The sequence below is a fragment of the Chironomus tepperi genome, unplaced genomic scaffold, assembly GCF_022539635.2.
Source record: "Chironomus tepperi strain 1889 unplaced genomic scaffold, CSIRO-AGI_Ctep_v1 contig_453, whole genome shotgun sequence".
Lineage (NCBI taxonomy): Eukaryota > Metazoa > Arthropoda > Insecta > Diptera > Chironomidae > Chironomus > Chironomus tepperi.
The window spans coordinates 392986-420398 of record NW_027226575.1 but is presented as its reverse complement, the minus strand read 5'-3'; the positions used below and the strand labels follow the sequence as shown (position 1 = coordinate 420398).

Below are 27413 nucleotides of genomic sequence, written 5' to 3'. Positions count from 1 at the left end.
AGTTTAAATCTTGAATTTAACGAATTTTTTGGTTTTAAAGGATCAAAATTTGAATTTACTGGATTTTTGAGTTCAAAATTAATAAAATTCAACCCAAAATTGAGAATTTAACAATAAATGAGCCCAAATCAGACAGAAACTTACTTTAAAAATCAAGAAGCAAATAAGATAAAAATCAAGTGGAATGGAAAAGACTTTGTAGTTATTATCCTAAATAAAAAAGATTTTATTTATTTTCTGTGAAAAGTTTTTTTGCATTTTTCATTCACGTTAAACATCTTAACATAAAATTTTACATTTACATAAAAAAGAGTCCGTTGTTAGTTAATGTTATTTCATTTTAAAAAATAATTAGCTGTGTCACTTCAATAAAGGTAATAATTTTTAAATTGCGCAATGTGATGAAGAAATTTCATAGTTTTTGCAGTAAATTTTAATAAAATTTGCATAATTTACGTGTTAGTCGGATAGAAAATTCCAATGTGATATATTTCCATATTGAGTAATCTGAAACTAGTAATTGCGGGTAATCGTGAGCATAAATTAAATTACGACTATAGATTAAATTTTTCACGACACTGCAGCGCAATTTAACTGCATTGAAATTTCCCTGCCACTTAAAGATGTAACATTGCATAATTTACATGAAACGTATTGAAACTTTAACATATTGTTTATGGCACGAAAGCTAAAATTTATTACAGTTTTGGCCTTCCCTAAAAGTTTTTTTCATTCTTTCAGCAAAAATCTCTAAAAAATTTTCCTTTGTCTCTAACATTTTTCACTGCTTTTTAATCAACAATTCATTCTTATAAACTCGTAGAATATTCAATCTTAATGGGAGAAAAAAATGTTTTTAGCACCTTTCGTAATTTATGTCCAATTTTGAATTTCATATTTTTATTTATTGTAATTGTGCAAAATTTATTAATTTTTTGACTCATGGTCGTTCACTTCTTTTTTGATTCTATCAGCTTCCGTACCCTCGAATATTTTCAAATATTTTTTTATTAGTCCAAAATCTTTTGAAGATCAAAAATAATTTCATTTCTCTAGTATCAATTATGTATTCAGTCCTACGGATCAATTTTATCAAATTTTTTTAAACTTTTATATATTCTGTGGTTAAAGTTGATTGAAATTTATTTTTGGATATGATTTGGAGCCTTACAAATTCTTGAAGGAGATTAAAATTGTAAGGTTTTTAAAAGTTTTGAAGCTTTTTGAACTTCAACGATCTTTTTTTGAAATTTTGAACTTCAACGATTATTTTTAAAATTTTGAACTTCAACGACTTTTTAAAATTTGAATTTCAATACGATTTTTTCAAAATTTTTGAACTTTACCGAGCTTTTTTCAATCATTTTTGAATTTTAATGAACTTTTTTCAAAAGCTTTCAAATTTTCGTGTAAAATTTTCTTTCAGATTATCAAATTTCAATAAACTTTAACCTCTACTTTGTGTAGTATATCTCACAATTTCCAATAAATTCTCTCTACATTGCATTTTTAAAATGTTATCAATATATTTTTTTGTTTTAAATTAATGATATGAAATAAAGAAAAATAAGTTTCTAATACCGAAAAAATTATGAAAACATCTAAGTCCATTTGAAAAAATTTGGCACACATACATACTATTATGTTGTTTGTTTTTGGAAAGATTCTCTTCTTCATGCTTGTGTACAAGATTTCTATCAAAATATATTTTATTATTATTATTAAAACTCTTTTCTTTAACTGGGTTTTTTATGGTTTTTCTAACTTTTTCTAACCACTTCCATTCTTATTTTGAAAATGAAAAATAAGGAATCGGAATATTTGTTTTGCTTTGGATCTATTAAAGGAGGCATTGAATGAAAATTCGAAATTTTATGTTAATCTTGTTTTGTTTTAAATTACCTTCCATGCAACTTAATTGATAAATTATTTAATAAACCTAATTTTGATTGTTAATTATCAGTAAATGATTAATTATTTCGACCAACTTATAATCTAATCTGCCTTAAGTCCGTTTATGGAAGTAAAGCATAAAACCTGAGCGATATATTGCTGCAAAATTGTATTTTCTTAGTCTAAAAAATCTTAGTTTTTGAAATAAATCAAATTTTGAATTTTTAACGGATTTATTTCAAAAATTTTTGAGCTTCAGTGAGCTTTTCTCAAGTTTTTGAATTTTGACGAGCTTTTTCTCAAGTTTTTGAACTTTTGCAACCTAATTTCAAATTTTTTGAACTTCAACGAGTTTTTTCGTAATTTTTTGAACTTCAAGGAGCTTTTAAGCTCACAGATCAACAAATTCTCACTCTGCAGCAATATTCCACTCAGAAAAGTAACTTAATGCACGAAAATATTTTCTGATTGTACTTAGGAAACTAAAATAAAATTACTGTTTGCCTTCATCTTACCATTTGGATACTCGAATAATAAAAATTATAAAGGATTTTGGGGTCAATAAAATTATGTGTATGTGTTTTTTGTTATGTATAATTAATGCTGCTATCAATGAATGCAAATAGTTCATTATAAAACAAATGAGTACCAGAATTTTCTTTCACAATTTGTACGGTCATTCTCACTTGTGAGTTCTCAAATAATCATTTAATGTTGATGTTAAATTTCCACATATTCATCATAAAATATCTTCATTAGTGTCAAAAATGAAGGACAAAATAAGTTCCAACTTTTTGTATTATCATTAATATTTTTTTGTTTTTTTCTTATTATTATCATTGTTTTTCTTTTCTCTTCTCTTACATAAACGATGAATATTGAACTTTAATTCAGTCAGTGCAGTGATATTGCATAAATTTCACTTAATATCACTGATCATTCGCATTATTTCGACTTATAAAGTTTGTCGTTTGATCGATCGTCATTTGTTGATATCGTGAATGCTGTGATATCCTCTCCATAATACATGATGATGATAATCTGGCTTCTGCATCATGATCCCAACATTCTTCAATTGTATCAATTATCGCGCTCATACCCTGCAATATAAAAAAAATCAATAGTAAACATCACAATTTCAATTATTATGTCTTTTTTGGAACTTACATTATGATTCCTCCATTCATCATAAATTCTTGGACGTATTTTCTTGGCGGCAATATTTTCCTGCATTTCTTCTAAAGTTGGATGTGGTCCAAGTTCATTTTCGAAAGGCAATTGATACTCTGCAACAGGTCCACCATGAGCTGTACAACGTGACACCAATTCCCATAATACTAAGCCACAAGCATAAACGTCAATTCTGAGGAACGAGTCGCGATTGAAGTTTATTGCTCCTTCTATAAAAAATGAAAGAAAATTTTCTTGGGTTAATTTAATTTCATCAATGAATGCACACTGTCTGGACTGAGTAAGTGAACAGTCAGACGTTCAAGATTGCAGTGAAAATTTGTCGGTTGATCGGATTTTAAATTTTAGAACCATTCAAATGTAATTTTTACAAAAACCGTACAAATGTTCCAAAATTGATTAGAACCATTCAAATGTTTCTAAAAGTCAACAATTATGCAAACTTGAGCTTTTCCACTGCAATTAATTCTGCAGTGCAAAAAATCACGTATCAACAAACAAACAACACTTTCCGTAGCACTGTTCAAACAGGTGTAGGATGTAATTACAGAAATGTGAAACCTGATAATCCAATTTCCACACAATAACATCCACAAAAAGGTAAATGTCTCACCTAAAATTTCTGGTGCCATATAACGACGAGTACCAACTTGTCCATGAACATCCCCACAAGGAGAATTAAAGACAAGTGCAAGACCGAAATCTGCAATGCAGGCAGTTAAGTCAGATTTAAGTAGAACATTCTTGCTCTTAAAATCACGATGGGCAATAGCCGGCTTTAGTTCTTCTGTACGATTTCCGGGAATTTCTTCATGCAAATGCATCAAACCACGTGACATAGATTCAGCGATTTTACAAAGTTCTTGCCATGTAACAGTGTGTGACTTTAAATAATCACATAATGATCCGTACGTATGATATTCAGTAATTAACCAAAATTCTGTTTTTCCATCTTGGAATATGTGTTTTTCAGCTCCAATAAAATGCAAAATATTTGGATGATTCATTCGTGGAAGTTTATAAATTTCCTGTTCAGTTATCCATGAATTTTTATCTTGTGTTGGGAAGACTTTAACAGCTACATCATCATTCTTCATTTTACCCTTCCATACAATACCAAATCGACCGTGTGCCTTAATTTCCTGTAATTCAATTGGCCTAATTGCTAAACATTGTGATGAAATTGAAAGTTCTGGTTCCATTGTGGGAATTTCATTGAATATTCCATTCTTACGATTGTACAAATATTTAAAGACAAAACAAAATCCAAGAAGTGAAAATAACAGAACTGTTGCCAAGATATATTTTGACTTGTCATTTGATTCTAGTTCATCCTCATTTTCATCTGCTGGTGTTGTTGATGGTTCTTTATAGACGGGAATCCATTCAAATTGACTATTGCACATGTCTTCATTACAACAACAAAAATTATTGCTTGTTCTGTTAAACTCATTGTCAATGCATTTATGCTGATTGCATTCTTGTGAGATAAAACAATCCATCATTTGCACTTCTGGATTGTCGGTATTATTTCCATGATGCCATAACGTAAAGCATCCTTGCCTTTTACCATGTGATGCTGGACATGACTTTGTCGTCTGAGTGCATTCTCCTTTATCTTCGCAGTCTTTTTTCTTGTAATATTTGCATATGATTGTCAATTCTGGATGATGTTGATCCTCTTCTTGTTCCTCATGATCGTGATCGCTAAATGTGCCGCTTGGTAATGTCAATACATCTTAAAATATAAATTTTATTAATTAATTTAAACGATAGATTTAGTAAAAAATAACAAAAATTACCAGATATAAACAAAAATAAAATTAGACATATTGTTGATCGCAGCATTATCATTTAATTTCCTTCCTTCTTCTTATTCAGATTTTTTTTTCTTTTCTTTTTTTTGTATGTATTTTTTTCTTTTTCTTTTACTATCTGCTTCTTTTTTTACTATAAAGAGCCTGCTTAATGCATACAACAACAAATTTATTTTTGAGAAACTTTAATTTACACTTTTGAGCACTTTATCCTCATCCTTCAATCACTAATTCATGTTATTTTCATTGCAGATATGTTTAAATATAATAATATTATATTTTATTGAAATATAGATGACAAATACTATGATATAATTATAAAAAATGATTTTTAATCATTCAAAGCTCTTCACTATTTTTTATTTTATTGTTCGCTAAGGGGTAGGAAAAAGTTTTTAAAATATCTATGCACGGTATGCAATTTATAGGAACTACTGCAAGTATCAACAAAACTGACAGCTCAAGGCAGAGATTTGTTTACATAATTTGTGTTATTTACCTGCTTAACTACTTTATAATTCAATTTAAATTAAAATTTCAAGATTCAAAAATTTAAAATCTTTTAACGGCTCAAAAAGATTCAAATTTGTTCAAAAATAAATTAACGAGTCAAAAAAATTCAAATCAATTCAAATTATTTTTGACAGTTACAACGAAGCTTTTTGAAAATGTTGCTGAAAAAGCACAGAATCAATCAACAACATTCCATAACTTGATTAGTTCTTCATGAAAAACAATTCTGTATTAAATTTTTAAATAAAATAGGTTTCCACATATTTCTATATCCTGCTACCCGGCAGCAAATTATATCCATCCAGATAAATCCTTAACAACATCTCTATTTTCGATTCTCATTCGTCTTACAGCACTAGCCTGTCCTTTTGGAACTATCCTTCTTGTTGATTCTCTCTTTTCTTGTGCTGTCATTGCCCTCTTAACTTTATCTGTTATTACTGATGGTGCTATTGTTGATGCTGTTGTTGAATAACTTCGTTGACTTCGAGCATCTGAAAGAACTTTTCGGACCATTTTCATTCTGTATGCTCGTGAATTTGGATCTAAATCTTTAAATTCATCATCAAGTTCTGGAACTTCAAGATCATTGGAACTCATTGATTCTCCTGATTCGGATTTTGTGTCTTCTTCTGGAATATTTTTAACGATTGGTTTTATTTCTGATGTTTTAGGCTGTTCAGTTATTTTGGGCTGTTCAGTGATTTTTAAATCTGATAGAGCATCCTTAAACTCTTCCTCATCCTCAAAAGCCTTGTCAAATTCTTGGCATTTTGACATTGATTCCATATATTTCATTATTCCACTATTTTTACTGTCTGGCTTCTTTTTGACCGTCTCTTCTGAGTATTTGATCTCTTGCTCAACCTCCTTTCTGTACTCATTTAATGCTTCCTCGTTTTCATTGAATTCCTCATCCTCATCACTTTCTGATTCATCTTCACTATTTTCTAACTCTTCTGCATGATATTCGTGCATTAAATCTTCTTCCATTTCTTTTGTAAATCCACTGCATGCCACTTCTATGTCCAAATTATCATCACGTTCAAGATCTTCGAATTTTGGATAGTCTTCACTTTCATACCCAAATTTCTTTTTAAATAAATCTCTTACGCCTTTCACGTCACGATCAAAGAACATTTTAGCACTTTCGTGTGATGTTGAGACCATTTGTGGGAAATCAATGAGAATTGGCTTTGCATCGTCTGTGACCATAATATTGAATTCATTAAAATCTCCATGAATTACACCACAATTTCCTAATCTGACAATCAAGTTCATAAGATCGTCGTACAATTGCTCAAGGTCAATAACTTCATGAATTTGTGTTAAAGGATATCCATTGATAAGTTCCATAATCACGCAATGTCTATTGAAATCAACTGGTCTTGGTACTGGAAATCCTCGATCATACAAAGCTTTCATGTATGCAAATTCTCGTGTTGCTGAAATTCTTGAAAGATACAGCCATGAGATCTTCTTCCTCTTTCCATGATAATCACGCTTATTTCTGACATTTCTGAAACATACTCGACCAAGACGATGCAATTTTAAGCACAATTGACTGCCTTCATCATCAGAAACTGTATAAATATTTGATTCCTTTCCTACACCAATTTGTGTACCGAATGAAGCAATTGATCCTCTTAATGTTAGAGTTTTCAACGCTAAATAATCATATCCCATGTTTGTTAAACGGAATCCATCATCTGAAATTATTTAATTACATTAATATTTGAGATACAGCGGAAGTAACAAGTTTGCTTACATTTTGCGCCTCTCTCATAAGACACCAACTTCTGTTTGCACAATTCCTTCAGCAATTTGTGTACACCTCCTGATTTCAAGTTAGCAACAACAGCAACCATCGATCCAGGACATAATTCGTGGTTTTTGGATAACATTTCGATCTGGAAAAATTTTTATTTACATTTTGAGTCCATGTGATTTTCACAAATTTTCATTTTTAGCAAAAAATAGACTATACTTACAGCTGTCAACACACGAAAATCTTCCTTGGATAGATACCGTAATACGGTAACGTTTAGTTTACCCATTTTTGTATGTTAATCCACAGAAATCAATTAATTAAAATAATTCAACTTCTTTCGTGGTCAATTTTAAGTGTGTTTGTTTGTAAAATTTGTGTAAGTGTGTGTAAATGAAATGAACTCTACGATTACTGAACAGATTTTTGAAATGTCATTGACCGTTAAAAATATTTCCTGTTTTTATCAAAAACAGCAAGTTCTAAGAGACAACATCTCAGTACATAAAGATTTAGTCCATTCTGCCGCATATGGTGTACAAAATACTCAACAAATCTGCGTAATTTAAAGATGAACCGAAGACAAATTAGTCACGGAGAAAGATTATTGTCTGCATCAAGCATTGACCTACCAGACACTAAAAAACGTCAAGTAATGTGATCATCTCATAATCTATGAGTTATAAATGAGCACTTAAAATGTTGTAAATTTAAATCCTTGAGCTTTTCAAGGATTGCTTTGATGTCTTTTAAAGTGTAGAAAGTTAACCTGACACAATCAATTAGCTATAGACACGATACCTCCAAAAAAATTCACTCATATTTTTGAAAAATTAATGATGCTGCTAAAAAGAGCTATTGACAGAAAGCCATGCAAACATAATTACGCTTACCATCATACATACAATAGATGTTGTAAGATCCAGCGAGATCAAAGCAATGTTAACTGCGTGAATGTTTTAAAACATCATATATCATTCTTCAGAAGTCACTGACAGCTAATGAGTCAAACAGTATGGGAATAAGAGAATGTCATTACACGCTAGTAGCTTAATAAAGTTGATGGATAAATTACTTGACAGGTCGAAAATGATAATCAAAAGAAATGACACTGATCCATGCAAAATTTGGAAATTTCTTCAATGAACAGCTGTAATTTTACATCAAGAAAAGACGATAAGATGACAAAAATGTTGAAGATAATGACCTGAGAAATCTGAATGAATATTGTTGCTTAACAAATGAGATATATAATTTTTACAAAAAAAGATAAATTCTTCTCAAAAATATTTTGTTGGAAAGTTAGATGAAATATATCCGGAGATTGACGCCACGAGATATTGGAATATCTACGATGGAAAAAGTCTCGGAATCAGAAATTTTCATGTCATTTTTTTGACAAGCTTCGGCTACTTTATAAGAAATAACATCCAGTAATGAAAAATTGATCCAAAAGTAGCCATTTCCTATAAATCATCCAATTAGCGAATGATTTGCATAAGCACTTAATATTATTACATTACTACAAAGCAGTTAAGTATAAATTATACATTCATGCTTAACTAAATACAGAATTATGCCTCCATTATGAGCTTAGACCACTTCATTATGAACATAAGCCAATACATAACATTAATCCATGACAGCCAAATAACATAAAATCAAGTAATTACATCCATGATCTTTAGTCATATTTCAATAGTCACTTATGATCCAAGGCTGCAAATTGACAGCTAAGTACGAGAAATAAATACAGCACCTGTTCAATGTCAGGTCAAATACCATTGAACCAGAATTTTTAAAGGTAGATCTGCTAACAAAAGCATCTATGTCTGCAATAAGTCTTCATATTTGATAAATGGATGGTGGCATATTGACATGAGAGATAGACAATGAGCTTGTATCAACAGCTATTGTGAAGAAGTCATTAATTATGATACCAAATGAAAAGACTAATGATTTGACTATTTTTGGACATACCACGATGATGTAAGGGTTTGTTGATAGATTGTGTACGACAGCAAGGAAAGGCGAGACATCCAGATTATAAAGCATGCTAATTTGGACTTGAATCAAAGAATTCCCATTCCAATATTCTAAAATCGACTGGAATCAACTTAAAACTCAAGCTATACACTTACATAATTATTGAAGATGTGCATCGAAGACAATAGAAGCTACTCAATCATCACAGTTGCCGTTTGTCATTTCATTGTTCAAAACAGCTTTACTTAACACAATTGTCTTGTGCCTCATAAATAAATCGAAGACAATGTTATATTTCCGGAACTGTGCATGTAAGTAATGCTCAGTTTGGGGTTATTAATTTAAGATTTATTGCTATTATGTTGTAAGCAAGTAAGGAATGAGCTTATAAAGTTCAACCAATAAACAAGACACAAAATCACTTCCAGAATATAAATCCTCAACATAAAACATCAGATAATCTCATGATCCATTACAAAACGACATAATAACTAAATTCGATTCCATTTCTCTACCTTTAAAAGTCCATAATTTCATATTTACAACAATCCAGCGTTTATGTAACCTTTCTATGTCTATTTCCATTCAAAATTTCTTCTATTTTGTTTACAAAATAACAAGTGTAAATGTTGTCATGGGAATATACCCGAAATAAAAAATAAGTCAGCCATATCAACGTCACATAACAAATATACCATACAAAGTGTATACGCGTGTACAAGCATGCGGCATTATTTGAGCGGGAAACATAACTTACGGAAACCAATCCATAAGGATGTAAATATGGGTACTATACTTATGTCGTCATTACATCATCGTCTCATGAAATCAAATGTACATCTTTTTCACACGCCATAATTGCCTAATACCTAACAATAATTAGAGTATATCGATGAAATAATGCCAATAATTCAAACTTAAATTGTATCGATAATTGACCTAATAACAGCCCCATAAGCATCAAATAAAGCAGGAAGTAAATTGTTGAGTATCAATTATGAAAGAAAAATATGAAAAGCTACTTACATTTGCTTATGATTGTACCGGTATGTGTGGATCTATAGATCATAATAATAACATTAAGTATGTTAATATTCGAATCGATGGCTTCAGACCCCAAATGAAAGAGAAATGTATGATGATGATGATGATGAAGTAGCTGAAACATTCATGCGATCACACGACGAAATATAAAATCATTTCACTTTCGAAGATTCCAGGCTAAACGACTCTGATTGGAATTTATGGAGGTTGGCTTTGAGGATGTTGAGTTTTACGCACGTTTTCTCTTTTACGTAAGTCAGTTTTACGTACTTTTTCTCCTTTACGTAAATCAATCTTACGTACTTTTTCTCTTTTACGTAGGCCAACTTTACGTACGTTTTTTTAATGTAAGACATTACGTACGTTTTCTGTTTTACGTACGTTTTCTCCTTTACGTAAGTCAATTCTACGTACGTTTCTCAAATTTACGTAAGTCAATTTTACGTACGTTTTTTCTTATGTTGAAAAATACGTACGTCTTACGTAATTCAATTTTACGTACGTTTCACAATTTTACGTACGTTTCTTAATTTTACGTAAGCTTCTAACTTTTACTTAAGGCAAATTCTTCGAAAATTTCTTCTGTCAAAGAATCTCACTCTCCAGAAAAAAAGCTCATGCCTGCCAAAAACGCAAAAGTGAAACTACCTTGTTGTTTAAGATAAATTTTTGTATTTTCTACAAGTGACAATGAGAAACATATGCTTACTTGCTTACACATACACATGGACGATGAAAACAAAAATATATTGTAGGTCTAAATGCTCTCCGCCAAAACACTTTCTCTGGCGCATATTTATGCCTGTCTTATTTTTTTATTTTTTTGTCGATCTCACTCGTGTACTCTGAATAAAGGTATCGATATAAAGACATGAAAAATGACGATTACAAGACTTTTTTTGTTGTTTTTATGTCTGTTCCTTCATCTGGTTTTGGACATTCAATGAGGTAAATCATTGAATAAATATGCAATAAAATGGCATAACGTGGAGGAAGATACGAGCACCAATGTTGTTATGCTGCATATAGCATTTTCATGGAAATAAGATGGAAGAAAGAAAGAAAAACTTGTTTTTATATATTCATGTTTTATTGACCTTTTCTCTATATCTACTTTATAAGCTTCTGTCCATATCCATTCGTTTCATTTATTTTTTATTCCGTTCCTTATCATTGCTTGAAATGCTATTATGCAGTATAAATACATGAACGAGATGCGATATGTTTTAATGATGATGCAAAGAAAAATTATTACATCAATCATGTACGAACATAGATTATGAATTTATGGTTTATGTGATTAATGATCCATAATGTATTATATACTTTAAGTTGCTTCGTAACGATAAAATCAGTCATAATAATCATATTGTGCATTTTGCAGTATTGCACATCAAATTCGCCAACATGAACTTCCAATTTTAGAATTAATGCATTCAGTTAAATATTTACTCAAGAATTAATGAACTGTGTGTATTTAGTAAGTAGCAATTCTATTATTTAAATGAAAATTCCAACGGTTTTTTGAAATTCAAAATTTAACGGTCATTTAAAATTCAAAAATTTTAACGAAGATTTAGTTTAAAAGTTCAAAAGCTCGTTAAATAGCAACAAGATATGTAATTAATTGAGCAAAATTCTTATGTCTATTTCAAATCACGACTCCATCAACATTCCACCCGACCCCCCAAAGCGTCCATAAAAAGCACATATTGCTTTACAAAATTGAATCCAAAAATAGAAGAATTAGATATTCATGGAATGCCGATTTCATTGTGTAGTAGTCGATCGATCATGAAAAACAACAGCACTCGATCGTTTACATTTGCGCCAAATATTTTCATCTTTTGCGTTGTCGTATGATCTGCGAATGGAGGTATGTTACACACATAAATCCATATAAAAATGCTTGTGTCATTGAAAAGCTTTGAATTAATTACTATTTTAAAAGGTAAATTTAAAAACAATTATTTATATACATTTTTTCGTGAATGCTCCCCATCACTTATGCATAATTACACGTGAGTTTGATGCTGGAATGTGATCAGCATGTCTTACAAATTTGTTCCGTTTAAAGATTAATTTCTGAAATATTTTTTTTATTCACATCAAATAAGTTAGAAACAACATACAAAAAACAAGCAGCTGATGATGTGCAGATAAATTACCGCATACTCTGGTTATGCTTTTTTATGCTTTAAATCTCATTATTTTAGCTCATGTGTATGTATGTTTACGTGAGAGAGTTAGATAGGTATAAGATTGCTGTGTTCAATACCTTTAGAGCGAGTTTAACGCGTTCATGCAATTTTTCTACTCCTAGCTTCAACGTGATAGCTGATTTATGGTTGTTAGGTGCTGTGTGGTGGTCAGTTTGGTTTACTTTGAGTACGTTGTGTCTTACTTGAGCTTGTTGTATGGTACGCTAGTGTGTCGCGACACACTTGAGCTTGTTGTATGGCACACCAGTGTGTCGCAACACACTTGAGCTTGTTGTATGGCACACCAGTGTGTCGCGGCACACTTGAGCTTGTTGTATGGCACACCAGTGTGTCGCAACACACTTGAGCTTGTTGTATGGCACGCTAATGTGTTGCAGAACACAGTTTGAACATTCGATTACAGAACCACATATCCTCAATTCAAACCAATTGAAGATCACCCACCAAAAAAGCGCTCAATCCACATCCATAAACCTTCTCAACACAGTTTCCTCTGTTTTTGTCTATTTTTGTTTCTCTTTGCTGCAAAAAAGTAAATTGGTAGAGTGTTTATGTCGCTCCGCACATCGTGAGGAATTTTTTTGTTTTCAGTCGATCGCAAGCGCTTGTTAAGTCGTGTTGGATGATTGAGAAAGCAGTGCTAAAAGCTTTTAATATTTTATATTTTCGTGAATATCTTAATGTGAACATTATTTTGTGTACAACTTATTGGATAAAATTAATGACATACTGAGTTATAAAAAATTGAGTGAATTTGTAAGAAAATTAAATTAAGTAAAAAAAAGAGTCAATGAAAGTTTTTCAGAAAATCAATTAGTTGAAATAATTGCAAAGTGGCCAAAAACTATTCATGTGCAAAAGAAAGTTTTATTCGTTCCACCGCGAACTTTCGATGAAAAATTGACGACTAGTTGCTGATATAAATACAAGATTTTTCACTGATCACCCAGACATCATCATAATGATAATTATCTGCAATTTATTGTTTGATTCTTCAGTCAGTTCTTCTATTTTTATTTGGGGATCGTTCGTAAATGATGTTTGGTATGGATTGATCTGTAAATGTCTTTGGTGTCTAAAAAGCTTATATGGTTATACAAAGATTCTAGAACTGTTGTGGACAACCTGTGTGTCGCGACACATTAGTGTGACATAAGTGTCCCGCCAAAATTTTTGGAAATGCCATGAACCGTGTGTGGTTTTGATCGAGGTTTACCACCAAAAGGTTGCCCATCACCAGACTCTAGAAGATCCCTTTAACATTAGACGTCATTGATGAACATCTCCCTATACCTTTTTCTGTTTATTGTGTGTAAAACGTGTGTGATTTCAAAACTCAATTCAAGCATCAAGTAACCATAGAAAAATTGAGGAAAAAAAAATCGTGTTATTTTATTTCATCGGAATTCCGAATCAATAATTAAATCGTCATTGTTATTATTTATTGAATAATCATCGGATTTTATTTTTTTGTTGTTCAAGTGCTGAACAATGTCACAAAAGACATAATAAAATGTTATCCAGAAAGACACAGCAGTGGAAATTCAGGAAATTCATTCGTTTCACAAGACAAAAATTTCATTCGATTCATTAGTTACAGATAAGTTTCTTCATGATTAAATTCTGCTGTCGGCATTTTAAGCTTAATGGCTGTTATGTAATGTCTGTTGATTTTATAGTCAGATTTTATGATCAGATATTGAAAGAATGCCGAATTTCTTTTTATTCAACTTTGTGTTGTGAGAAATGTCATCACACAAAAAATTCGTTTGTTATTGTGTACTTTGACTGGTTTTGTGGATGTTTACAAATATGCAGAGTAGGTTAGTTGAACAAAACTATCCAAAACAACAAAAATCTTGATCTCTACTGAATCAGGCTAAGTGTCATTTAAAGGATAAGAAGTCTTATAGATCTTAGCCCGGGGAACACAATACTTTGTAAGCTATTTTGAAGTCACACGGAGTTTCTGAAAATCTAAGAAATGAACCATATTAAGCAGGCTTTGTAGTTTAATTCAAAATTGTAAGCTATCAATTTTTTACTTTTCTAAGATCACTTTGAAGACACTGTCAACTTGTTACATACTTATAATATGCCAGTTGACTGTCATATGACTGCCATGATCATTATATGCCGCTCAGGAATAATAAACCAACTTAAAAGCTTACAGATAATAATAAATTTGAATTAAATTTAATAAAAATAGATTCCATATCATTATATTTGTGTCGCTCGGGTAGATTGTGTCTTACCAATGCTTAAGTCAATATAATAAAAAATAATCCACAGCTAAATCCTCAAAAAAGACCACAAAAGAATATAAAATATCCAAATTCAATTTTCAATGCTAACTGATGTTAACCTTTAAGTACACATTAATAAATTGCGCCGTATCATGTGATGATCATGTTGATGATCTCTTAGTGTGCCACTTTAAATCGTAGGGCGTATTATTATCGTAGGAGAGAAGTATTTGACAATGAATATTTAAAGAAGCTTGTTAAGACATTCAAATCAATATCGTGAAGAATTAGTTTGAAGGAGGTTGAAGAGATTTTTATAAGTCGGATCAGTAAAACAGCCAAAGAAGAGGGATTAGAATGCCAAATTTATTTGAACCTTAATTCTCCAATATGTTGTTTTTGTTACTGCAACTTGTAATTTCGATCTTCTGGATCTCTTAAAATTAAGACAATTTTTGCAATGTAAAGTCAGTCAAATATGAAATTAAAGTCTCCTAATATCAAAATTGCATGATTCTGTGGCAACAAAAATTGCAAATTTGCGAAACAAAAACAATGTAGGCATTGAAGACGATCAAACAATTGAAAACATTGCATTTATGAAGGCAGATGATCACTCAAAGAATACAAATTTGTACTTAATTCCTATACATGTGGGACTATAGCTAAAATCTGTAATTACACCCAAAAAATATAAGATGACAAGTTGCTTACATTGTTTAGGCGAGGAGCAATCAAAGCTTGCCTAGGGTGTGTATTCAATTAACATCCGTTAAGAAATGACTCCCAAAAAGCCTTCAATGACATTTAATTGTAGTATATCATTGACATAAAAGCTTCTTCATATTGATCATATAGCATACGCCAGCATATGCTATTAGAAAATTGAAAATTTTCTACATCCAGCACATTTCAATTCAATCAAAAAAGTTGAAAATTCAAATCAAATTTCATTAAACTAGATATTCAGCAAATCACTTTCTCAATCGATGGTTGTTATGGATTATTAAGCTGTCAATATGTTGTTGAGCTTTACAATCTGATAAATTTTTTTCAAAAACATTGTTTATTTACCAGCTGAAAGAAAATCTTCATATCAACATAATTATTGGATACGAGCATTTGAAAAATAATTATCATCTTCATATTGTTTCTATTATACTTTTTTTATTGTTCACAGCTAACGTACAATAATAAAGAAATGATAATATAATTACAATACAATTTAATAAAGTTGTCTGGAAATAAAAGTGGAATAAACTTTCAGATATGTAAGCATAAATATATGTGTAAAGTACAAAAAGATTAAATAACATAAATAAAATCATATAAAGTATAAACAGCCATGAGCTTATATAGAGTGCAAGCTTATAATAACTATTATTAATTAATTATTGATTAATTTTCACTTAACATTTTCACGCATTTTTTGTTAAACAAATTTGTGGGCTTTTTGTCTCGTGGATTAGACATGCTATCAGGCATGCCATTAGCTACGTATATTATCAAATTTTGAAGGTAAAACCTTTTTGAACTTTTTTAAATTTTTAACGGATTTAAAAATTTTAAAATTTTTCTATAATTTTAAAAAAAGATGCCATAAAATTTGAATTAATTTTAACCGTTTTTCGCAAATCGACTTCGAAATTTTGAAAATTTTCCAGAAATCCAACATTTTTGACAATTCAAAAACTACCTATAATTTTGCTATAAAATTCAAATACTTTTAAACCGTTAATCCACAAAATTCACCCACCAAAAATGCGCATTTAATCACCAATCTCAGTGACCTCATAAAATTTTCATTTTCATTTTACTTCAAACGTGTTTAATGCCTAAATAATTTATAATTAATGATACATAGATAGTAAAATTATTTAATAAATATTAAAAAGTCTCGCGTGGTTGATTATCGGAACTCAAAACTAAGGAAAAATGAAATTGAAAATTATGATGCAATTCAATTTAAATTTCATAAATATTATTATTATTTGTTCGTAATTGAAATAATTGGTAATTCATATCAAATAGATCGTTATTAAATTATTAAAATGATTATGAAAGTTCAACAGGTAGGATCAATTAAGTTCGTATTATATTTGTAAATAATGAAAGAACTTTATTTTTCACCACAAGGCAGCATAAGTGAGATGGAGAGAAACATTAAAATAATAAATAAAGCACATAAAATAATTTAAGTAAAAAGAATTGCGCAAATCACGTCAAAATGATCTTTAAGTAATGCTTTGTGCATTGTATGTGGCAAGAAAATCACTTGTAGGCTCTGAATAGCCGTGAGTGTGATGTTTGTGAAGAATTAATTGGATTAAACTGTGTTGTCGGAAAGTGAAGCTAATTTTATGTACCATCATCAAGACTTGATGATTATCTCGTGAGTTTCTTCTTGGATATTTTGATTTATTCTTCGTATTTCAGTCTGGGATTTATTGAGATGATCTTAATGATATAAAAATTCTTGAGGGAAATGGGTTGATATGTCATTTGGAGTTATTATGGTTTGAATTGCGTGTTCTCATGTGATTATGACTGTTTTTAAGAATATATCTTACAGTATCTTACAATATATGATCCAGTGACTTAGTCAAGTTATGATCGAGTTCCCTTACTATTCTTGGCAGTTCCCCATACAGATAGATTCTTTAAAACTTCAAAATTGCATCCTTTAGTGCCTCCTCACTCCCCTAAATCCATGCATTCAGAATTTATAATGCAATCACCCGGATCCTCATTCAAATTTCCATTTGGCACTTACTGCCAGCCAATTGACTATCAAAAAAATAATAATATTCATTACCACCAACTTCAATTCCACTAATCAGTTAAAATGTATGCAGCAAACGAAAGCAAAATAACTCGATGAAAAGCGTTACTTTCTAGGAAATGCAGTGACAAAAAAATGCAGAATAAATAATGAAGAAATCAAATGAACAGTAAATGAAATTAACATTCAAAGTTCGTTATGAATTCAAGGGCTTGCAACCGAAATAAATTATTCAATCCACAACTTTTTAATTACAAAATTATTATTAAAAAATTTCACTAAATGCACACATTGTTGAGCACAACTTGAAATCGAATCAGACAACCTTAAACATTTTTCCTATCCCTCAGCCATGTATGACAAAAATCTTGTCAAGCAAACCTGTTGCAATTTCATATTGTTTGTGTTTATAGTTTAGAAAGTCATTGTTTATTAAATTTTTGCTTGAAATATTCTATTTTTAATTATTATGGTTGACTGTAATTGTTGTGAGGCACTGGTTAAGACAGACTAAGGTTGGATTAATGGTGTGGTATAGACTATGTTGTTGTAATATTGTCTTGTGGTAACTGGAAGTGTTTGGTAATTTTTGAGCTTCTGTTTAGTAGATGACTTGATTTGGGATGACCTTAGTAGCCAGGCAGCTAGTTTTGAGCAAGTACTATATGAAATCAGCCAGGTTTCCAAACAAACTCTTGACTATGCCTCAGTTTTGACCTTAATTGTTCAAAGTTCATACAGAAGTGAGATCAAATTTGCTTCAATTCGTGACAAATTACTGTATTAGTCATGACTCTCAGAAATTACAAGACATACTTTATACTGTACTCTAAGTCCTACAACACCTAGTAACACCTAAACAAATACGCGACATATGTTTAGCATCTCAAGTTACTAATTGGTTTAGTCACATGAGAAAAAAGAGTTCATAAGTCCCGTATCGGCATCGACCAGCAAATAGCTATTATTAATCATATTGGATATACTGATTCAAAATAAAAATGTGTCAAAAAAATTTCCTTCCGCTAAAAATTTCCCACTAATTATCACCTACATCCGAAAGAAACTGCAATCGCATTATGGAATGTTAAGTAATTACATCAACACCATTACCCGATATCGATAACATAAATAATAATTTTCAAAGACCACAACAGCCAATAAATTCATTATTAAACACATGTTTTCTATTTATGAGCATAGAAAATTTTTATTCGAAATTGCATGTCTATATATGCAGTTGGAGGAAATTGATATCTATTTTGTTGATGTCTTGAATTCTTTTGAACATGGATTTGTGATTTTTGATAATGTTTGAGGTTTTATGCAGCTTTATGTGTGATTGGAGATAGCTTTTGGGGTTAGTTCAGTTGTGATGTGTACCGGAAAATGAGACTTTTGACTGTAAGACAGAAATTGTGTTTTGTTCATTGGAGAATTGGGTATCAGGGATGTGGCAGTCTTTATCTGCAAGACAAGGTTGTTCCCAAGTCAGGTGCATCTATTTTAGAGTTTGACACATGATTTAATAGAGACAATATACAGTTAACATTCAATTAATTGCCAAAACGTATATCCACTAATTTAAATTGACTGTATTTACAAGTTCCCGCCATAAAGTGAGGTTAAGCCTACTCATGACTGAATGACCCGCATTCAACATTCTTCTCAAATTCCATCCCCACATGAAATGAAAATAATGACTTACTTTTTCATCTATTTGAAATGTAAATTAAATAGAAGTAAAATTAGTTTAAGTAACTGCGCGCAAAATACCCGAAAAAAAGCACACATAAAGTGGAATATAAATAAAATAAATAAATTAAGAGAATTCATATAACATTTCTTCATATGTTACTCGTGCTCGTTCCATTGTTTAAACTAAAGTCTCTTCCACATATTCCATTCATAAAAAGTGAAATTTTCCACATTTTTTGCTTGTTTTTGTCTTTCTTTCTCGTTGATCACTTTAGGTTTTTTTATGCTATATGCTACAAAATCGTAGAGGTATTTTTATGTGGATATTTTTATTAATTTGTAACTTTTACGCCAATGCCATATTAATATGCTCAATTTTCTCTTTCATCTTTTCGATATCTTTTCTGCAACATTTTGTAAACATTCCATTGATTAAGTTAATAAATGTTTGGTAAAGAAATCCAATACTTATAAAGGTGCGGATACGGATGACTTTTTGAGGCTGAACATGTTAAAAAATTGATAAAAAATTGTAATTTCATAGTAAAATTCAAACTTTTTGTTTAAACTTTGAAGTTTCATAACATTTAGTTTACAGATTCGGATATCTCGCTTGACATTAATGAACTGTTAAGTAACACAAACAATCTATAGCAGCAATCTCTCAATCAATTTCAAAATTAATTAAAATTTTGACTTATTTTCTCAAAAAAAAAATCAAATTAAACATTTTTTTCGATTGTTTTGCAGACAAAACAGTTCAAATTGTTGTTCAGTCACACATACATTGTGCCTCTAACAAATCACCAACAAGACCTTTCTTTCAATATTTCATGTCACATTAAATTGAAATTTTTATTTTTCAAACAATTCAAAAAGAAGTCAAAAAATAACTGAATGAATTGCCAAATTTATGCACTGCTAATTTGTACATGGTGTCCGCAATTATTATGCTCATACAATTCGTTTACCATGCAAGACAATAAGACTTCTTTCAACACATTCCATATTTTTTTTTTTTTTATAAACTAATTTCAATAAAATGTCCAATTAGATTTTCTATGCTGAGTGTAATGACTGCAAACTGTAATAACTGCGTTCTTAAAATGCGTTTTGAGTAATTTTTTAATTGACTGAGCTGCTTTGGGGGTCAGGTTGGAGTTGTTTTGGATAATTATAAAAATTTGATATGATATTTGAATAATTGTGTGACTAATTATGATCTATTAAGGTATGCAAAAGCGGTAGAACATAGTTGCTATGGCGTCTCTATGTTGCTGTTTGTGGTTGTGCCTTGATAGCATCTAGACCAGCTGTTTTTAGTCTATTTTGACATGAAAAATTCTAATTTGCCGCATATCGCTCAAAATATTTAAATGTTGATTGAGGAACCAAACTTGATTCCTAAATGATCGATGGATAGGCTTGTAGACAGATAGAGGCTTTTGGAGATTTAAATCATATTCTCAACCTTTTCAAAGATCAGAATGTTTATGACATTCAACAATTAAGCTTGAAACCTTGCAAATCATGTATTTTAGCAACATCTTCAGTTCCTGATTAAGCATCTAGTGCAAAATCTTCGGTAACAACTCATCATTCATAAAAGAAATTAACAAAAAAAGTAGGACAAAATTTTGAAAATCTTAATTAAATTAATTACGGAGTAAGTAAATTTGAGTGCCGGACCGGCTGAATATGTGAATTAAAAATCAACGCTTTATGATTTTCATCCACATATACACACAACATGCTTAATAAAAGATTAATAATTTGTTGAATTTTAAACTGTCATTAAGCGATTTTCACCACAAATTCCGCAAACCATCCATTCATCCATTGTCGACTAATATGAAAATATTTATTTGGCCCATCGACACAATGTGAATACTAATTGATTTTCTAGTTCCATTTGGCAAATAAAAATATTTTTTTCAGCCAATATGAAAACTTTCACGGATTTTTGACTTGTATCGTATTTTAATTCAATTGTTGCTCATTTCAATTCACAGCACATACAGCACCACAAAAAGTATCTGCGTAGCTTCTTCAAATCGAATTCAAATGTTTTTGTCAAAGCATCTATAGGCAAAAACACAAAATAGCAAAGTCTACAAATAAATATCGCTAAGACATGATGATGGATAATGAGAAGAAAGAAGAAATGTCTGAGCCAGCTGTTGTGCCGACTGTTTTGCAGCCATCACCACCATCAAAGGCGGCAAGTGTACACAGTGGCGAACATATTGTGAATGATATGAGTGAGAAAAAGTATGAAACAATTCAAACGATCAAAATGAATGATCAAAACAGTACAGTCGTAAATAATACTAAAGATATGAAATCCACAACAATGGACAAGCCTATGAGTGTCATGAATTCATCACTTAATCTACTGTCGAATCAGGAAATACAAAAAGAATTGTCGACATCGTCACGAAAGGGCGTTGCAGCTCACACAAAATTAGGAATTATTCAATTAGTTTTAAGTGTCTTAATGAGTGCTTTTGGAGGTTTACTTATTGCACGAAATGCATCGCTAGCGATGTTTGGATCAGGTAACCTTTAGCTTAAGATTTTTAATCTTTAAATGTGTTAATTTCTCTGTGTCTCTATTAGGTATTTGGGCAGGAATTTTTGCAGGTGTTTGTGGCGCATTAGGATTAATGAATATTAAGCCATTGATGAATGGCTTCTTAGCATGTAGTTTGGTATCAGTGGCAACCAGCACACTCGCCCTGGCTCTCACAGGCATTGGACTAGTCAGAGATTATAATATCTCACAACAGGATATGGTGAGTAGTAATTGCTTTAAATTTGCGTGTAGATTTGAGAATTTAAGTACGGTTAAGCATGAATATACATAGATAAGCTGTTTTAGGTCAATATGAAATCTAGTCGTACATAGGCAAATCTGGAAGAACGAGATTAAGAGCCTCTGTAGTTGAACAGTTAGGTATCTGACAGTTGTCTGAGGATTCATGTTCGATTCCTATGAAATTGATGACTTTTAATTATGAAACATGAAGTAATATTGAGGAAAACTTAATTCCGAATTTGGTGATTTTAAAGTTACTGCTGAAACATTTATAGCCAATAATGAATCAAATTTACCAATTTAGGAAGGAAATGTGTGTGTCTCTGAATTTTTATTACAATCTCATCCAACATATAAAACCTTATTTAGATCAAAATTTAAATTAAAATCCATAAAATAACATAAATCATCTCTATTTAATTTCCATATAAGACTTTTTATTGACTAATGCAATAACTTAAACAGAAATCAAATGAAAAAACATTATGTAAATTCCATCAAAGCATAACCGTGTCTTTTAAATTTTCCCTTTCATTTACCTATAGTTATGTATATTATGCTATCATATCTTTCAAAAAATGAAATAAAACTATAACGAAAAAAAGAAAGAAATGAGATCATTGCACGCACATTTTTGTGTATTAATATGTAATTAATCAATGTGATCACTTTCATTTTATTTTTTTCAGGAATTTGAAGCCGCAGTCATGGCAGCATGCGGTTTAACAATTTTACTCATCCTACATCTCCTCACGAGCATGTTTTCCGTCTACTATTCTGCCCTGCAGTTATGTTCGAAGTAAGTTTCTTTTGTTTATCAACATAATAAGTATAATTATGACCTATTTAAATATTATGCTTATCGTGGAGGGACTTTTTTATGTAATACAGTGGTGGGCAACCTATTATTTCTCTCGGCACACCTTAGTGGTAAGCCTCAACCGAAAACGCGCATAGCAATCAGCTCATGACATTTTGCCGACACACTAGTGTGCGTCGCAACACATAGGTTGTCCACCCCTGATGTAATATGTGCTTTAACTTAAATGCCTTGTCTTTTCTATACCATTGATGTTGCGCAATTCAATTATTAAGTTTAATTATTTACTTTTAATGCTTCAGGGTGCGTAATTTCAAGGGTTTTATGGAGGTATTCTGGGAATTTAGAACCTTGACTAATGAATTCCATGAAGATTTTACAAAATGCATTGGAGCTACTTAAAACTAGAATGTATGTTTATAGACAGCAAGAAAAAATTAAGTTATCTATTTTGATCTGTTTAATTTCAATATAATAAGGTTGTCCTTATCATCTAAACTTTAGCTAACATGTTAAATAGACCATAATGTGCTATAAAAAGCTAATATGTTGTTTACAAGCTCGTTAAATTCAACTAAATTTCCTTTAAAAAATTGAATTTAAATTCGACATGTCCGCACCCTGAAGATATCATTAAATGGGGGATAATAATAATTTTTGGAAGTGAGGGAAGAGAGAGAAGGGGGAAGTAGATTAAGATAAAGAAATGATTTAACTACTTACGAAATATACATAATTGTTATAAAGTCTTGGGGATTATAATAATTAAATTAATTCACTTAAAAGGAAATGAAATTCATGCTGTCGATTCTGTTGGTTCCTCACTGTTGCCATCATTTAAGTTTAGTTTTTCAAGTGCTTTATCAATTTCGTCACTGACTTCTGAATTTTCTTCTTTCGCCTCTTCAACTTCGTCATCTTCGTCTTCGTCATCGTCGATATTTTCGACAATATTATTAAGTGATACATTTCCATTTGTTGTTGCCGTAGCAGTAGGCATTGCTTGTTGTTTATCATTATTATTACTATTCTTATTGTTGTTACTAGTACGTAACGCTTCACGTCTCTGTTGTGCCTCAAAGAATTTCTTTTCCCATTCACAAAATTCTTTATAATATTGATATACAGGAATCACAATTACGGAAATGTCATCGACAGTTGCAGGTGCTTTAAGATCACTTAATCGCCAATGGCCTGAATCATTTGCACGTCCACGAGATTTAGCGACCAATTCTTGTGCTACCATTGTATACCTATGTTTCTCATTTGGATATTTCTTTAAAGTCTCAAATGTAATTCTTGCTACAGTTTCATTTTCAAGGACATCCCATAGACCGTCAGTTCCCATTATCTACAATAAGATATAATGCCAAAATAAGCAATGAATAATTGATTTTAATAATTTATTTAATGCTTTAATACATACCAAAATTCCGTATTCGCCATCAATATTATTGTCATCAGGAAGTGAAATAATAAGACTCAAGTCTCTATATACGATTTCGGGATGACAGCTGAGGAATGGTTTTATTAATAAACCACTACCGAGTGCCCTCAAGTCATGATCTCCAAAACCACGAGTTACTCCAATAGTACCAAGCAATCGCGATCTCTTTCCCTCGCCAGTCACGATCGGCATTTTGAGATCTTCTTTTGTTAGCGTCTTATATGTCCATCCTTTCATATTTCCTTGTTTGTATAGAATTCGTGTACCTAAATCTTTCGTCATTGGTTTCTTAGCATATTCCATAGCTATATATTCACCACCCATGAGATCTGGATGAACTTTGCCAAGTGATAGAATTCTACCTCGTTCTGTATCAGGTGTATGATCAAATGAGAATGGTGTTGCGATGACTTGATAATCATCCGAATCACATTTAGTACCATTTGGATAGGGCTTATCATTTTGCATCTTTATCATTTCTTTTGATAGACGTTGTGTAAGTATAGCCCTACTATCACCAGCATTTGCAACATACATTTTACCTAAAATAAATAATGTCACGACTGACGTACAGCCTCCAGCATTTCTATATTTGGTTCGATCTTCAGCTAGAACAGCGTCCATGTCGTAAAAGGAACTTTCTAAAGCACCAATGATAAGTTCATCCTTAGATACTGTTTTGTGAAACATGAGAGGAAACATTGGAGGACTCTCATTAACATTTGTTGGTAACAGCAATTCAATTATGTCTACAAGTTTCTCATGTAGTATATGATGAAACTGGAGTGAGGCCGCAAGTGCTGCACCATATCCAGCATGTCCATCGAAAATTCCAAAGTACACATATGGTAAGTCTGGCAAGTCTTTGGATGGATGATGTAATACATGCATACTGAATGCTGCTTGATCTTCATTCCATTCTGATTTGCCTGAATTTACACATTCTGCGTAACCACAAGAAAATGGCATGATTGCGACATCTCTTGGAACTATAATTGGTCTAACATTATGATCAGCTGAAGCTTTCAATTCATCAGGCGTTAAAAGTTGTAGGAATGGAGGCCGTTGATATTGAAATTTATCCGGTAATGGTCGACCGATTGAATAACTAGGTGATGGTGCAATCGATGGAATGTCTGGTACGATCGAAGTCAAAACTCGATTTTTTAATCTTGTGAACATTTTTGTTATGTTGTAGTTGTTGTGTCTTTACTTTAGCTCGTTATTCAAATGTATAACATTATAATACACAATTTATTCGAATTCAGTACGCTTCGTCCTTATCACTTCATTTGAATTTAAGCTGTTATCATCAACTTAAATGCTAAATGACGACTCACAAATGAAAAATATTTTCCAATTCCTTTTCGTATTGAAAAAATATGTCAGCACCACGAAATTGATTTTTTCTAAGAACTTTTCCACAATTTCATTCAATTTAACGTCTCAAGTTACATGCAGGAACAACTTAAATTGATAAGAAACAATTAAAATTCAATGTTAAACTGTTTAAAACATGCAAGATGTTTTTTTGCAATACGAATTTTAGAAAAAGTTTTTCTTTCTCTCTCACAATGTTTTTATTTTCGATTTGCGAAATATTTTTCGGAAATTCAAATTTTTACTGACCGTTATTTTTTTGTTTACCTTCTAGGGAGCACACATATGATGCAACGGAACATGCAATGAACTATGAAAAAGTTCAAAAATATCTGAAATCATTACAAGCTGCTGGTGCTGCTAATTATGACTTAAATGGATATCAAAATTACATCAACAATGCAAAATTACATCGACAGAGGTCAGTCATGACAATTCCAAGACCAGCCACTTCTCATCATCATCATCATGGTATTCCACCATATCATATTCCAATTTATGCAACACCGCCCTCAATATCATCGGGTTACTTGACTAATGCTCGAATGTACACGATGCCTCACAGTTATCAGTCAAATTTCTATCAAGATTATTACTATACGCATGACGAACGAAGGAGTCCAAAAGATGGTCAAGAGAAGCGCAGTGAACGACGAAAGAAGAGCACAACAGATGATGCTAATCTTTCTTATACAGGGGCAGATCGTGAACTTGCTGATAATTATTTGAAATCTATGGAAAATAGAGATCAGCAGCTGTAAATGTTGAAATTATTATTTTAATTATTTTTTTGTGTATTTTTATTATTTTTACTTTACTGAATAAAACATATTATTAACTTTCTCTAATTACTGTGTAGTAATCAGCTTGTTTTGAAATTTCAGAATGTTTGTTTGTTGACAGGCCTCCAAAAATGAGCTCAATTGACAAAATTATTCCATAATCTCTAAATTCATTTCGTCATTCAAATATTCTGATCGACAGAAATGTGTCATTCACTGATTCCCGTTGTAGTCAACAATAATTATCACCCCAAAATGATTATAAACAGTGTACACGCCTTCTTATTACTAAGCATAAGTGTAAACACGCTTATGTTTATTCCGCACGTGTCAATAGATTGTTGTTTTTTATGCGATAAGAAGTTCATCTTAGATGTCATTAAGTGTGTGGCTGGAGAAAGAAAATATTAGCAAGTTTTCATGCAAAACAATCAACCTGCTTGACAATAGTTTGCTCAGGATGTTGATGAGTTTTGATGAGAAATGAGGATGTGCTTATTGCTTTGTCACTGAGCATGTTAAAATTTCATATTTCCAGTCTACTCTTGAGATTGGCACAAGTTGGTTAATAGATCTGATATTTGAACCTAAGCCACAGTGACTCTGACTTAGTGCCTGATTCGGTTCTTTATTTTCCATAGATGCGGTTTAGATTCGACACCAAGTCAGCGTCACGTAGACCTGTTGCTGAAATTCTTATCAATTAACCAAATGCGACATCATGCCAGAGTCACGCCGGTCTGCTGCCGAGATTTAGATTGATTAACGACGTGTTCTATTCGGGCTAGTTTTATATATATTTATTTGCAGACGTCTTACTATAAACATTAAGTTTTGAGATTAGATTTGACCTCTTATCAAATTTACTCATTTGATTTATTCGACAAGCTGTTTGGCTAGCTGTGCGTCTGATTCTAAATACGGGTAACTGCGATTTCTATCGTTCCTTGAACTAGACATACTTATGACAAGTTGAATAATCTATTTGGGTTAAATTGATAAAAAT

The 27413-nt window shown here is 31.3% G+C and overlaps 4 protein-coding genes across 4 annotated transcripts; 1 reads left to right on the top strand and 3 right to left on the bottom strand.

Moving 5' to 3' along the window:
- Nucleotides 1-670: 670 nt before the first annotated feature.
- put (activin A receptor type 2 punt) lies at nucleotides 671-5283 on the bottom strand. Its single transcript, XM_070651015.1, has 4 exons — nucleotides 4887-5283; nucleotides 3698-4822; nucleotides 3061-3293; nucleotides 671-2993 (listed from the first exon to the last, which is right to left on the bottom strand). The coding sequence occupies exons 1-4, from the start codon at nucleotides 4936-4938 to the stop codon at nucleotides 2823-2825; spliced, it is 1581 nt and encodes a 526-aa protein (XP_070507116.1). The 5' UTR covers nucleotides 4939-5283; the 3' UTR covers nucleotides 671-2822.
- A 334-nt stretch (nucleotides 5284-5617) lies between these two features.
- RIOK2 (RIO kinase 2) lies at nucleotides 5618-7539 on the bottom strand. The gene is made up of 3 exons (XM_070651029.1): nucleotides 7406-7539; nucleotides 7183-7324; nucleotides 5618-7123 (listed from the first exon to the last, which is right to left on the bottom strand). The coding sequence occupies exons 1-3, from the start codon at nucleotides 7469-7471 to the stop codon at nucleotides 5706-5708; spliced, it is 1626 nt and encodes a 541-aa protein (XP_070507130.1). The 5' UTR covers nucleotides 7472-7539; the 3' UTR covers nucleotides 5618-5705.
- Nucleotides 7540-13023: 5484 nt separating this feature from the next.
- LOC139098737 (uncharacterized) lies at nucleotides 13024-26473 on the top strand. Its single transcript, XM_070651018.1, has 5 exons — nucleotides 13024-13190; nucleotides 21173-21718; nucleotides 21780-21955; nucleotides 22668-22777; nucleotides 25900-26473. Exons 2-5 carry the CDS (start codon nucleotides 21295-21297, stop codon nucleotides 26384-26386), a joined length of 1197 nt encoding a protein of 398 aa, XP_070507119.1. The 5' UTR covers nucleotides 13024-13190; nucleotides 21173-21294; the 3' UTR covers nucleotides 26387-26473.
- LOC139098736 (protein phosphatase 1H) lies at nucleotides 22197-25808 on the bottom strand. Its single transcript, XM_070651017.1, has 2 exons — nucleotides 24225-25808; nucleotides 22197-24149 (listed from the first exon to the last, which is right to left on the bottom strand). Exons 1-2 carry the CDS (start codon nucleotides 25425-25427, stop codon nucleotides 23595-23597), a joined length of 1758 nt encoding a protein of 585 aa, XP_070507118.1. The 5' UTR covers nucleotides 25428-25808; the 3' UTR covers nucleotides 22197-23594.
- Nucleotides 26474-27413: the final 940 nt, after the last annotated feature.

Coding starts and splice junctions, on each gene's coding strand:
- RIOK2 (XM_070651029.1), bottom strand. CDS start 7,471: ATGGGTAAACTAAACGTTACCGTATTACGGTATCTATCCAAGGAAGAT. Junction 7,325..7,405: donor ATTTTCGTGTGTTGACAGCT/GTAAGTATAGTC, acceptor AAATTTTTCCAG/ATCGAAATGTTATCCAAAAA. Junction 7,124..7,182: donor TTATGAGAGAGGCGCAAAAT/GTAAGCAAACTT, acceptor AAATAATTTCAG/ATGATGGATTCCGTTTAACA.
- LOC139098736 (XM_070651017.1), bottom strand. CDS start 25,427: ATGTTCACAAGATTAAAAAATCGAGTTTTGACTTCGATCGTACCAGAC. Junction 24,150..24,224: donor ATGGCGAATACGGAATTTTG/GTATGTATTAAA, acceptor ATCTTATTGTAG/ATAATGGGAACTGACGGTCT.
- put (XM_070651015.1), bottom strand. CDS start 4,938: ATGATAATGCTGCGATCAACAATATGTCTAATTTTATTTTTGTTTATA. Junction 4,823..4,886: donor TTTATTTTTGTTTATATCTG/GTAATTTTTGTT, acceptor TTATATTTTAAG/ATGTATTGACATTACCAAGC. Junction 3,294..3,697: donor TATGGCACCAGAAATTTTAG/GTGAGACATTTA, acceptor CATTTTTTATAG/AAGGAGCAATAAACTTCAAT.
- LOC139098737 (XM_070651018.1), top strand. CDS start 21,295: ATGATGATGGATAATGAGAAGAAAGAAGAAATGTCTGAGCCAGCTGTT. Junction 21,719..21,779: donor GCTAGCGATGTTTGGATCAG/GTAACCTTTAGC, acceptor TGTCTCTATTAG/GTATTTGGGCAGGAATTTTT. Junction 21,956..22,667: donor ATATCTCACAACAGGATATG/GTGAGTAGTAAT, acceptor TATTTTTTTCAG/GAATTTGAAGCCGCAGTCAT.